Here is a 13,990-nt window from a genome sequence, read left to right as displayed (position 1 = left end):
AGTGGATTCCTTCCCGTAAATTCTCCTTAGGTTATGCTTAAAGGCCTTCAGGATGGAAGTCTGTATAAATTCAGAGCGTTATCAAAACGGTGGGGTTATTGTGCCATGTTTTACTGCCTATAAGCAATGAACCCTGCACTATTGCTGAAATGAGCTCTTCAGCCAACAGAACTGTATTGATATCATTTGAGCTGGCCCTGACTCACACCTGAGAGTCATCTTCAGAATTTTACAGGAAGAAAAACAAAAAATATTCAGAAGACGACCTTAGCTTACATCTGCCTGTCAAGGAAAACAAAGACCCAGTTGTACCAACACTTACACATGCATTTAACTTAAAGTATATGAGCAGTCCCCACTTACCTCAACGGGCTTGGGATTAGAGCCGTTATAATTACCAACCATGCTTCTCTATTAAGTGCAGTACTTTTCTTTTGGGGGCATTTATGTGGGTGTTTGTATAAAAACACTGTCAAAAACTAAGAACACCAGTAAATATAAAATGGCAACATTCAGGTTCAAATGCAATGAACTAATTTATTTTTTTTAACACTACATCCAACTGTTTTTCACCACTCACAGATGTCACTGGAACAACTTGAATACAAAAAATCGCCTAAGAACAATATACTACACAAACCAGCTAATATTGATTGCTTTAAAATTGCCCCCTGTTAAACTAAATAATAGCCAAATCTCACTGCAGTAAATGTGCCTTTATAGCATTAAATACTAATTTAACAGAAATCTGAATGCATAGTGAAAAACACAAAAATGTTGAAAATGAAGGATTGTGGATTTTTTTTGGTTTTGTTTTGTTTTTTGTTTTTTTTTTTTTTTTTTGCATTATATGAGTCTCCAAAGCAACACCCAAAATAAGAAAACACTCATTTCTTATTAGCTGGCCACTTAGCCTCACGGGCCAAAACTGGGACTAAGCTAAACTCTAAGATGCACTTTCCAAAGCCAACTCTGCTCCTGAGAGGGGCGGCTGGAGGACGCCCCTCACCACAGGCTCTGGCCGCCCTCGATGACCAGGTTATGGCCCGTCATGTAATCCGAGGCTTCGGAGGCCAAGTAGACGACGGCAGCCTGCAGGTCGGTCACCTGAGCCAGCCTCCCCGCGGGGATGTCCGCCAGCCAGCGCTGCACCAGTGGCCGCAGGTCCTTGGAGCGGATGAGTGGCGTGTCGACGATGCCCCTGCAACGAGCAGACATGCACCGAGAGTTTAGGATCAGGTTTGCCCCAGAAGGAAGGGCAACATCGAGAGGTGTTTGAGGTGGAAGGAAAACCAATACCCTGACAAATCATGCCACATTTGCCTGTGTCACCTCTTTTACATTCATGAGTGACTACGCTATTTATTAAAACTCTGCTAAGTTCATTTTCTTCAGGTGCCCTAAAAATGAGTGATGCTCTGGAAAGCACAATGCAGGGCGAACATTTGGCTGGCTTTTATGACTTTAACTGCGACTGATTTGTCATACTGCTCCTTAACAACATATTTGTATTTTGCAAAATGTATAATTTTTTCAGCCCCTGAACAAATATATTTACATAACTGTGTCTAACGAGAAATTACATTTAACTTCTCAGAAATGACAATAACTAAAACCTGAACTGCCAATTCCACTTCATTAGTGTGGTAGAAATGCATTCCAAATGTTAATAAAAATTCCAACATGCTGATAAATTAGCGCTTCTAAGGAGCATGTGACACCTTGGTTAACATATTCAACCTCAATTATATTTCTCTTCAGCACCCTGTTATCTGGAACCTTTGCTGGCAATCAGAGGTGCTGTTTTTCAGCGGCCAATTTTCTAGATAATGTAGCTTATCAACACTGTGGGTAAACTTGCCAATGAAATCAGGCTGCACTGAACCACACACACGCTAATTGCATCTCTTTTTTATGCATATTTACAGACTGTCACTTCAAAGAAATCAGTGGCCCATTGAGGCAGCCAGTTAGCTGGAAGAATTGCCTCTTGCAAATGAAAATTAGCAAACAAGCTAGTGATAAATATGAAATGAACAAAGTATAAAAATACCCGTTTTGTTCTGAAACTTCATCGGCATCCCAATTTGTACTTCCAAGGAAATGAATTTTTGAGACACATTGGATTCTGGGTATGAGATTTACCTTTTGTTTTAAATGAAGGCTGAAATCTGTTATTTACTCTGTTATGAAGTAGAACTAATTCAGACTTTCCCCCAAACATTTCTGCTTTCGCTAATCGGGCAGGATTTAAATATTGGCTTTATTTTTTATTGCAATTATTAATAAACACCCGAGCAGTTCAGAAACACTGAGCAATGCAGCTCACTTAAGCTCTGGCAACGTAATAAAATCAAGCACATTCCAGTATAGGACTGCAGAGGGTTTACTTATTTCCCCCAAGCACAGTCCCCTTCTCTCCCAAACTCCTTGAGAATTGTTTTTCTTCAGAGAGGAACATGCTTTGAGCAGCAGATGTGAAATATCCTGGACTCCTTTCCCTCACGAGCCTCTCACCGTGCTTACAAAACCATCAACATAATCATTCTGGCTTTACACTACCAGAGATTAGAATAAGATCCATGTGATTTTATATTTTTTTAAATTTACATATATGTTTTAACCCCAAGGGAATGCAGATTAGGAAATATGACACATAGTCTTCCAGCACAACAGCTTTTGCTAAAAAGGGGACATTTCTCAATCTGTTCGGAAAAATGCGGTCTGATCACTGCAACCTGTAAAATCACAGTGCTGTGCCTCTCGCTGGACCTTTCTTTAGGTTCACTTCAAGTAGCGAAAATTTAGATGTGTACCAAAACTTCATTAAAAATTTTTGTTATATAAATGAGAAAAAAAATACAGCGCAAAACTTAAAAGTTGCAAACACACATACTGATGGCACTATAAATATTAGGCATGTCATTGATACTACACATCTTCTGGGAAAGCTTTGGTGCCAAGTTGGGCAATTTAATGTTGTCGAACCCTTTTAGGCAGATTTTAGTTGGCTTCTAACCAGTTCCAGCAAAGACAACTGCCAATGCATTAATTCCCTACCTCATCTCGTATGCAGTGCTGAGCCTATCAGTACTTTCTGTTGCATGTCAATGAAATATCAAACTGCAGGTTCCTTAACATTAGATATAAGCATCAATATTTCATTATTGATACACAGGACAATTCAAGACTGTAGGAAAAAAAAAAACCAACAACAAAAAAAAACAATTGCCTAAAACATTTCCACTTTGAGAGACACATTAGGAAAAATATCACTTACCAGATACTTAACTGGAATTGTTACGTGCGCTCAATCCCCAAATGAAAGCAAAAAAAAAAGATTCCATCTGTGTGTAACTTGATTTCTTTCAGATGAGTTATTAATTTGAATGAGTTAAGTACACTCCACTTAATCAGGAAGTGTTTAATCAAGAGATCCACTTAATTGGGACATCTCCCAAGGAATTAGATTTAAGTCCAAAGATACTTACCAGCAACGGCTGCTGCTTAATGGGGATGGTAATGCTGCTTAATTGGGACGCCTTCAGGTGATGCTGGGGTGCTCCTTCTCCTGCCAGCTCTGCCCCTCCTTCCGCAGTGAAGGGGTACACCCAAAACCTGCCATGATCCTGCCCTACCTGCTTTCTGACTCCTCGTACCTACTGGGCTAAAACTCTGGCACAGCACCATACGGCTGCCTCCGTACCATCCCAGGGGAGCCAGGTAGGCATGCAGGGGATGAAGGGTCGTTGCCCATCTCAGCCCAAACCCAAATCTCTGCAACCCAGCAGTGGGGAATGTGATTCATCCCCTGGGACCGCTGAGTTTCACTGGGTCTCCAACAAGCTGGCCTGGCTGAGGCCATGGGTTGAGCTGAAGACCAACTTCCAGCTGCCCATCCCAAAGGTCATCACACTATGGCATTTTATGCCTTGCAAATCATGGAAGGAGATGCAATTAGCCCAAAAAATGAACATTGATTCAGTGCAACAACTACAAAAATGAAGCATTCCAATGCTGTACGTGCCAAAAACCAGAGGACCTCAAAAGTCCCCTGTTCCACCACACCCAACACCCTTCACATGTGTGGGGACCAGGAAAGAGACCAAAACACCCCATGGGCAGCCAGGCACTGGCCACCAGTCAGTGCTCTGTACAGGTCCCTGTTCACACCCCAGTCTCCTCTGCAGCCTGACCCCCACGTCCCTCTCAGGAAGACTCCAGCACCTCTTTAATTTTGCACAGTGTCAGCTGTGGAGCAGGCTACGAGGCAATGGTACTGGATGGTAGCAGAAGGGCTGAGCACAGCTGCTACATGGAGATGTTTGCTGCTGCATGGAGCAACAGGCAAAGCATGCAGGCGCACTTGGCCACCTTCTCCCCACAGGCAAGAAGCTTGCCTACCCAGCAAGAGAAGCCTGAATCTTCAATTTTATAAATGTAATAAATTATCCTAAGGACTCTGCCATAACATTTTATGCCTTGATAACTTTTATGCATTGCTCTGCATAAGTTTTATGCACTCATTAAGAAATTAAGTTGATAAAAAGTGACCAGATAAGAAGAGGGAAGAAAGGCCAAAAGGTTTGCATGGTGAAATAATGTTTAAGGCCATACTGTGGTGTTTGGAGCTTCAGAGGTACGCTGAGAGCACCTTAAAGCATTAGCGCAACCATGAGTGGGAAGGGCAAAGGATGTAAGGACACACTTAAATATTTTACTTACCCAGAGATTATCTTGGGTAACATCATGCCCTATATCTCTGTGCTCCTCACATTCCTCAAAATCACCTCCTGTTACAATCGGCTACATGCTAGGTTGGACATCCATGCTCAGAAAGGCAGGCTTGTGCATTTAGGACATTTTTCCACCCTGCAAAGTGCACCGATGGCATTGAGTGGCACTGAGGGTGGTGCCAGCTGTTGGGCACTAAGCCTAGCTGGGCTGAAGATGCCCCCACGCCCTGGCAAGTCATGTCAAGAGACACGCCGACGAGACTGGCGGGGTCCGCGGTTCTAAAAACGAGTCCAAATGTGCACTGAAATGCAGGTTCACATCTCATATAGGCAGGAGGGTAAATGTGAACACTTATTCACTCTCAAGCACCTTGAAGAGGGCAAAAATATTTGTCCTCTGTGCACCCTTTCTGGCTATTCCTCCACAAAGAAAAATCCCCCTACCTGTTACTCGATTTTGAGCTCAGAGCTAGAGTTTAAGACAGGTAGAGATGATCAAAATGCAACCCTCTCTTGGCTTGAAAAGTAGAAAGAGACAAGCGTGACTATTTTTTCTCCATGCTCTGACAACTGCCTGCAGAAACAACTTCTTCAAACATGAGTGCATGCTTCCAACTTATACAAAACAATGAGTTCTAATCATTTGGTGGATATTTTATAAATTTATGTAAACCCTCTAGAAATGGGTAATTCCTCATCTAAGAGCCTCCTTACTGGTGATTGCTGCGAACGCGGCACTACTACCCCAGCTCAGTTGGTACAGATTACCTGTGTGTTTTCAGACACAATTCCTGCCAGGTCCTGCTGAGCCTCCCTAATTCCCTTCATCTCCCCTGGCTCCTGAAAGCCACTGTAAATTCACTGCCATTACTTGTGGCAACACTATTGCAGTGCTGCTAGCGTCGTCATGGGGAAAAACCCCATTACAAAGTAAGATGCCGTTTAAAGAATCCGTGGATCACATAAAGTGAAGGCTGGAGTCACTGGTATAGTTAGTAATAAATAATCATAAGGAAGACAGCTAGCACAAGCAAGTGGGGAGCAGATCGACAGCGAAAACAGAGGCACTTGCCATTGCGCTCTGTGATTTTTTTTTTACTCCACTTTGTGGATTAAAACATGTAGTTTGTTTTTCCTAATTTGATGTACATTATATCTTCATTACTACAATTTCACTCCTGGGTTAAAATCCTGCCCTTCTTACTTGCTCTGTTTGACTTCAATGGTCTACAGAATTTGACCACTTCCAATTAACACTATCCACTTGGGTTTCTGTTAAGCACTATCACGCACTGTTAATTGTTTAATAAAATTACTGTGTTGGGTATGTGTGTGAGAAACAGGGAGAGAAAAAGTGTATGTGGCAATAAAACTTTTCTTTGTGAATAAATACCATAAAATAAGACATACAGCTTTAAGTCTCTAAAAATAAGGAAAATGTAATTTGTAATCAATATATATATATATTTACAAAATTACACCTGGCCGCCTGTGATTGTCAGAGCTGAGCAGTATCTCAATTACAGCAGCACAGTGTGGCTTTTAAAGTGCCTGTATATTTGTCTCAAGTAAAAAGGGGAAAGAAGTATTGTCTGTTAAGTGTCAAAAGCCTTTTCTTTAACCGCAGAAGGCTTGGACAGACTAGGGAAATATTTCATCTGGAAGAGAAATGCTAAAAACTACCCTTCACATTATTGGAAAACCTATTATCAAATGTTAAAACCCCTTCTTAAATCCCTGAGCGTACACAGCAACAGAGCAGGCTTGGTTCTAAGTATTTAAACCTTTGTTAAGGAAAAGACAACATAAAAAGGGATGCAATCCACCTGCTAATTAGAAACTTTATTTGCTGAGATACTGCTCATCTGAGCTTTTTAGAACATTTCATTCTCTTTGTGCTTTCAGAATGAGACTACGTTTTACTTACGGGGAAATGCAGTTGACTTTTACTCCTCTGTCAATCCACTCGGTTCCTAAAGTCTGTGTTAATTTTACGACCCCGGCTTTTGAGGTGTTGTACGCCAACTGCTTCTGCGGATGTGGGACTAGAAGAGATTCAGAAATAGAAAATTATTTATTCTCCACAAACTAAGATAGCTTAGGCGCTACATGGATAATTCCCTGTATTGAGATGAACTATTTGCCATTTTTCCTGATACCAGGCGGGGAGCAACAAGAATTTAGCCACTCCCAACACAGAACTCTAAATCTGTATTTTGCCATTTAATGTTTTTGCCTCAGCAGCTGGGCTACTGGAAAAAAACAAATGGAGGGAAAAAAAAGAAATAAAGAAATTTAAAAGGTTCCATACTTGGGCAAAGCCAAAACCAATGTATTAAATATATATATGCAATATTTGACTACTTGCAACAAAGACAGATAATCATATACATACATGCACAGCCATACACATGTGTGTTAATATACAAAATACTTGTACACTGTAATAATAATAAAATATAATATAGCATAAAGATACAATATAATATGATATAATATTATTCAATATTAGATATGATATAATGTGATATAAGTGCATAATAGATTTTATATAACATATTATATTATATATACCTTCTTGGAAAAAATTATTCTCCATAATTTTTAAATTATCCATAGTCTGAAGCAAACACATCATATTATCTAAGCAGTGTTTGTGTGGATGTGAGCACAGGTGCATCCCAAAAATTCATAACACCCACCACTTTCAAAATCTGAAGCTTTTGAAAATGTTTCAGAGATGTCACATGTCAGTCAGCGAGGGAAAATGATCGGCTTGCTAATTACAATGTTCAAGCTTGTTAGTGCTATGTGCTCGGGCGGCTCTGCCCCTCCACCAGCTCTCACACTTGCAGTATTCCCAGGAAAGCTACTTAAGGATAAATCCCCAGTGGGTATAAAGTGCTTTAAACCCATGGGATTCAACCCAAGTCAGTCCAGCTGTTGGGATTTAAACCCACAAAGTGTCTCTCCTTGGACTTTCCTGGCTGCCATCAAGACTTCATTAAACAAAACCAGTGCAGAGCACTGATCCATAATTAGTGCTGAACTGGTACCGAGCATCACTGACTCTTTCATGGAGGGAGAGTGGGGAAAATCAGTACTAATATCAGCAATCACAACGCCAAGAAATGGCAGTCTGCAGAGTTCTGTAACTCTGGGCCCTGGAAACGGGTGAATCACTGCGTTTGTGCAAGGTACAGCAGGGGAACCCCACAGCATTTTGGTAAAAGCACATAAGCGGCACTAGTAGATGGCATTAAACTGGTCTTAATTTATGAAGTTAAGCTGGTGCATCACTTCGAGATCACTACCATCCCTAGCATCCCAACATATCCACAATTGCTTTGATTTATTAAAACTATTGGGTTTGACTATGTCAGTTTAAAGGGTGAGAAGAAGATGGTAAGAAATTGAGTTATCCGAACTCTGAAAGAGGAAAAGCTGCTGCTCATTACTGAGCATGTGAATAAGGATCTTTGCCTTGAAGACAGGTATTTGTGAATAGATTTAAAGCATACAGATGATGGGGGCAACAATTAGTGCTTCTTTTTTTTCCACATGTGCTGAAGGTTTGCTCAGAATTTGGAGGCCGTTTGCTTGCTACAAAGAGCATTTCACACCATGGCCCCCCTCCGCCAGCATCTATTCTGCGCTCATTTTTTGTTCAATAGGAACAGATTCGCATTTCGGCCTAGCAGAACCGTTGTGCCCTCTGCATGTGCCTGCTGCCCCCCAGGACGCAGCGCACCGTGGGGGCTCTCGAAAAGAGGTGGAACCTAATTTCTTGATTAATTGCCATGCATCAGCTCCAAGTTACATACAACTTCGGTAGTTAACCTTGTAACCTCCCAAAAGCAGCTCTTTGCTAAACTTTCCAAACATGTCTGTCTGTGATAAATCATTCGGCGTTTGCTAAGAGGAGAAGAGTTTTGGCACCGGCTGTGCACCTCCAGCGCATGTGGGTGAGAGCAGCAAGTGCCGCAAGCTATCCGAATCGGCTTTCTGATGTGGGGTGGGTGCTCAGTCAAGGTTTACGTGAGTCCTTCCATGTAAATGCTTTTGTCTGTATAAGAATATCTAACAAAGGTAATTCAGAAATTTCTTGCTTCTAAGAGACTTGGCCCCTCTCAATGAGAAAAGCCCAGGAAGAAGGCAACGAGCGCTGCGAAGCTCTGGCACTGGGTGGGCTTTCTGCAGCTGAGCACCCCACACCACCTCCTCTTCCCTTACCTAAGGTGCTCTCTTACAGACGAAAGAGCAAATCTGAAACCCTCCAGACTCACAAAACAGGGCCAGAGCTTGTAAATAAAGCTATGCCTCCAGCAGTGTCACAAAAAAAATCTGAATTTGTAAGGCTTCTGGGAAGCGAGGACACCGACTCTTGCTTCAGATAGAGAAGACGGGAGGCAAGCAGATAAAAACAGAGCCAACATCAGCTGCATTACATTTTAAACACCTGACGCTATGTTTCCACAACCTTGTTCGGTGCATAAGGCTCCTGGCCTGACCTTGAAGCAGCCGTGTAATGTTAATGAGAGGTGCACACAGATAAAGACGGCCAGACCACTTACCACTAAAGATATTCACTGTAAAAATTACAGAGCTGAGTTACACCTGTGCGAAACGCAGAGCCGCAGCAGCCTCGGCACCGACGCTGAAGCATACGTCTGGAATAATTCCAGTGAAATACCAGAATCAAAATGCACAGACGCAAAATGTATGCAGCTTATCTTCAATTAATTAAAACTGATTCTGAGCAGTGTATCTGGAAAAATCACAAACAAAACCCTCCCTACCCTGCTAAGAGTCTCCTCATTTTCCTGTATCTCTGAGGAAGGACTCAACCTACAACAACAACAAAAAAAATATCCCCTAACTATTTCTAGAAACACTTCATACTATGCCAGTTGGCCAACATGCTTAAATAACCAACCAACCAACATATTTATTTAACATTCAGCAGATGGACATGATATGAACATCGTGGTTTTCAGTCGTAGTTTTATAACTACTAGATTTTTTCAATGCCAAGATTCAAACAGGTTCAGAAGGTAAACACATCCCTTTGTCTCTTAACTTCTGGCCCAGCATGCATTAACTTTCAATGACATTTAAACGCATCTTGGGATGACCCTTCCTGGCTGTTCTCTGGGTTGCTTTCCAACATTTGTTCCTGCTCCGGGACTGATACTGCCCTCAAATGTGAACCCCGTGTGGGTCTCAGTGGACTTGGCGTGCCAGCCCAGGAGCTGCAGCCCCAAGCTGGGGCTGGGATGATGCTGTAGTGGAATGGCATTGCCTCCTGGCTCAACAAAGCTATGACAGGGCTCAGTGGAGAAGCTGGGGAATGCCTCTCTTTAAGCAGCGGGGAGCAATTCTGGGTTGCAAGAGCTGGTGCCAATTTCCACAGCTGCATAACTTTCTCTAGGATGGAATACCTCCCAGTAAATTTTGCTTTGTGATGATGATGGGGACGGTGACAGCCCGAGCCCAGACCAGAGCCTCACAGAGCATGAAAGTCTGGGGCACTTGGAATTTAAAGCTCTACATTATTTTCAAAACTTTTTCTTTTGGAGATTTTGTAACTCTACAAAGCTGAGGCGGAGGGATGGTGCCTGTGTTTAAGCATAAGTAAAACAGCTGGTAAAGACACTCAAAAAAAAAGATTAACAACAACATTATAAATGCATTTTTGAAGAAACATTTAAAGTTACTGTGCAATAAACTGAGCAGAATGTCACAGAATGTCAAACTGGGCACAGTAAAAATAAATGTTATTCCCAAGGAAAATAAAAAGACTGCATATTTATGTAACATTCAGCAGATGGACATGATATTAATACAGGGGTTTGCAGTTGTACTTTTATAGCTACTAGATTTTCTTGCCTAACTTGGCAACCCAAGGCACCATTTGATTTTTGGATTTGGACAATACTGCAACAGATGTCCAGACCAATAAAATAAATTCCTAAAGGGCTATGCTTAATTTGTGTAATTGATCAATTTTTGTTACATGGGCCTCAGTTCACCAGCATGTAACTGCCTTCCAGATTAGCTCAGCAGTAGGGATTTCATTCCATATGTTACGATGGTTTATTGGCGCTTTTGACGATACTGCTGATTCAGCAGTGTTGGTGGAGACACCTGTTGGCAACCACAACAAAATAAAACCGCGAGTACCAGGGCGAAGACTGGCACAAAAGCTTTTTGGGTGTCTTGTAAACATCATGGGGGCACAGCTTCCCTCATTCAAACGCGTTTGCCTGAAATTACTGGGGAGGGAACCAGCACCTCTCCCATGCCATCAGTCCACCTCTTCTATAAAAAGTAATAAGTGCTCTAAAACATAAAGGACAGATAAATGTTGAAAAATGATATCAATAAAAATTTTGTAGTACATTTCCTCTAATACAAAATGTCAGTGATTTACTCCTTCCCAATACAGGTTTAATTGATTCAAATAGCATCAGTAGTAATTAAAATATGGATTCTGAAGCACAACTGTTAGCTCTCATCACTCACCTATTAAACTTGCCATAGATGCTGTGTTAATTATCTTCCCATATCCTTGATTCAGCATAATGCGGCCTGCAGCCTGTGACAGAAATTAAAGGAAAGACCAGTGACCCTTTTTGTGATTGTGCTAATAATGACATGATAATAAATTAGTCTTCACTTTTCAGGAGAGTTTATGTGCTAACACATTTTTTTTAAGCACTTGATATAAAAACTTGGTATAAAAATGGCTGATGCAGGAAAAATCCCATTGCCATTTCACACCCTCTTCACTGTTGGCAATATTTTTTCAAAATAATCACTAATGTTGGGAACAGCCCCCCAAAGAGTTCTGGTTTTCAGGATGTGTCAAATAACCACCCTCCAAAAAAATCTGGCCATTCTTAAATGCCTGGGCTTGGGTAACCAGTAAATACCAGCTGCTTTTGAAAATATTGACTAAAATCTGTAATTGATATAAAGCAAATCTCTCCTTAACTCCACCAAAACTAGGACCAATTTTATTGTGATAATTTGTAATAAAGTGTTATTAAGTCTTGGTGAAACAAATGCCTAGAAAATTATTATCCATTTGCAAAGCAAACCAGCACAGCATTTCACACTTACTTGGCAGCACAAAAACAATCCTCGTAAATTAACATTGAAAGTTTTGTCCCATTCTTCTAGGGAAGTGTCTTCGCTTGCAGAGTTCATATTGATCCCCGCGTTGTTGCATGCGATGTGAAGCGTGCCCCAGCGAGCGACGATCGTGTCCACAATCCTTTGCACGTCCTCAGGTTTGCTTACATCGGCTGCGAGGGCAATGCTTTTAATCCCTGTGGTGAAACGAGAGTGATGCATTCAGTACGGGAATTCACAGAGAAAGAAAAATAATCTATTTTATGATTATTCATTAATTCAGATATGTATGTAAGTATATGTGCCACCATAATTACTGTCACAAACAATTTAATGTGTTTGTTACTGCAATATTTTTATTATGAAGTTGCTAACCGGAGCAAGGTTTGCTTGTTGGAGGCAAACTTGCATCCAAGGTGTGAGAGCAGAGTTTCCCATTCTGCCGGGACGAAGCTTTGAACACCGCACCATCTTCTGTCCAAACCTTCAACTGCAGCTTCCCCGTCCACTAGCACTTCCGCAGAGAGCATCGCTCGTGGGTGGATGGTAACAGCTCGGGAGCAAGAAAAAGCAAAGAACCCTTTCATTTGCTCAAATATAGATGGTTTTTATGCCAGTTCCCTTCAAGACACTGCAGAAATCAAGCCAATTTCTCCAAAAAGTGCTCTCTGGATGAACTACAGTATCCAGACAGCTGAGAGTCTCAGACAAAACCAAACCAGTTTTAGGTGGGGGCTAACTGGGAATACCTGCAGGCTCCCAGGTACGGTATTCACAGTGCCTGGCGTTATTAATTGCAAATCACACTACCAGAATAACACAAACATTCAGAAGTTAAGAGATTTACTGGATTTGAAACATGCACAAGTTGTGCTTTTTTTTTTTCGTAGAAAAATCCATGCATTGACTTTTGCACCACTGTTGATTCATAAATAGCTTCATCTAATTTACTATCAAAATCAGCTGTAAATACCCTTATTATTAAACAGAATAAGCAGCCTACTGAGCCTCATGCCAATGGGATTACATCCATTCTGAAAGTCAAACAAGACCACACCAGTAAGGGCTGTGGTGAAATGGGTCTCAAATCACAAGGAGGGAGGCATCTGCTGGGGCTGGACCATAGATGAGCAGCCTGTGAGCAAACCTGTGAGCAGGTAGGAAGATACAGCTGTTAAAGCAAGATTTTTTTCCTTCTATTTAAACGGAAAAATTATTCCCCATTGGTCCCTCTTTTAGATCATTCTAATAAAATAAAAGAAGCCTTAAACCTATCCTAGAAGAACAGGAGAAGACTCTCCCAAAATGAAGCTTTAAGCTTTTCAAGACAAAACAATAATTGCCCAGTGATGTTTGGAGAAAATGACAGGAAAGTGGCTTTTGGATAGAAATGCTCCCCTTGATCTCCAGTGCCTCCAGGAGCCTGCCAGAGCGCACACCCCAAGGCGATGCTGGTCAGGGGCTCTCCCCATGCCGATGTCCCCTCTGGCCTTCAGCTACACAGTCCCCTTGCAGAACAAAGGGCAGACCCATAATACAGCCCCCTACAAAAATGAATGCATTTTCTGCCACAGAACAACACCTCTTATTTTATTGCAGGTTTTACGATAAATACATTGAAAAAGTAAGAACAGCCAGACAGCCCCCGTTGCTCCTCCTAATTGTTATCAAGACATGCAACGTACAGGGAGCTGCTGCAAACTTTCTTATTCAATTTACAGACAAAATGGGTGCAAGCGTGTTACTAATGGTAACAGAACGAGGCTCTTCACCTGCCCTCCAACTCTCACCCCCATTTATGGCTTCATCTTATACGATGGTTCATAAAAACAAGACAAAAGGTGCCACGCGTGAATATCTAGTGAAGAAGCAGTGAAGGCACACGTACTTCAAACCAGAGTCCCACACTTGACCGTAATCAATTCAGCTGATATCCCTGCACTCTGATAGAGGGGAAAAAAACTCCTCCCTTTCTGTCTCTCCACTGTCCCCCAAAACCGTCTATTAAAAATAATAAATAAAATAAACTATGGAACGATAGCTTAAAAATCTGTAGTCCCAACCAGAGGTAAGAAACCCAGCACATGACTGTGCTGCTACATGCGTGACAGCACCAG

The 13,990-nt window shown here is 41.7% G+C and overlaps 1 protein-coding gene across 1 annotated transcript in view; it reads right to left on the bottom strand.

Moving 5' to 3' along the window:
- Positions 1-1,005: 1,005 nt before the first annotated feature.
- The window catches only part of LOC104477206 (uncharacterized), a 34,394-nt gene continuing 21,409 nt past the window's right edge, over positions 1,006-13,990 (bottom strand). Inside the window, exons 8-11 of the mRNA XM_086755929.1 lie at positions 11,862-12,070; positions 11,262-11,334; positions 6,664-6,781; positions 1,006-1,201 (exon numbers count right to left, since the gene is read on the bottom strand). Coding sequence (XP_086612055.1) covers positions 1,006-1,201; positions 6,664-6,781; positions 11,262-11,334; positions 11,862-12,070 — 596 coding nt within the window. The remainder of the gene's footprint in view (positions 1,202-6,663; positions 6,782-11,261; positions 11,335-11,861; positions 12,071-13,990) is intronic.

This window comes from Chlamydotis macqueenii, chromosome 10 (genome assembly GCF_036417535.1).
Source record: "Chlamydotis macqueenii isolate bChlMac1 chromosome 10, bChlMac1.mat, whole genome shotgun sequence".
NCBI lineage: Eukaryota > Metazoa > Chordata > Aves > Otidiformes > Otididae > Chlamydotis > Chlamydotis macqueenii.
Note: the sequence above shows the minus strand (reverse complement) of the source record. Positions and strands in the feature narration are given on the sequence as shown.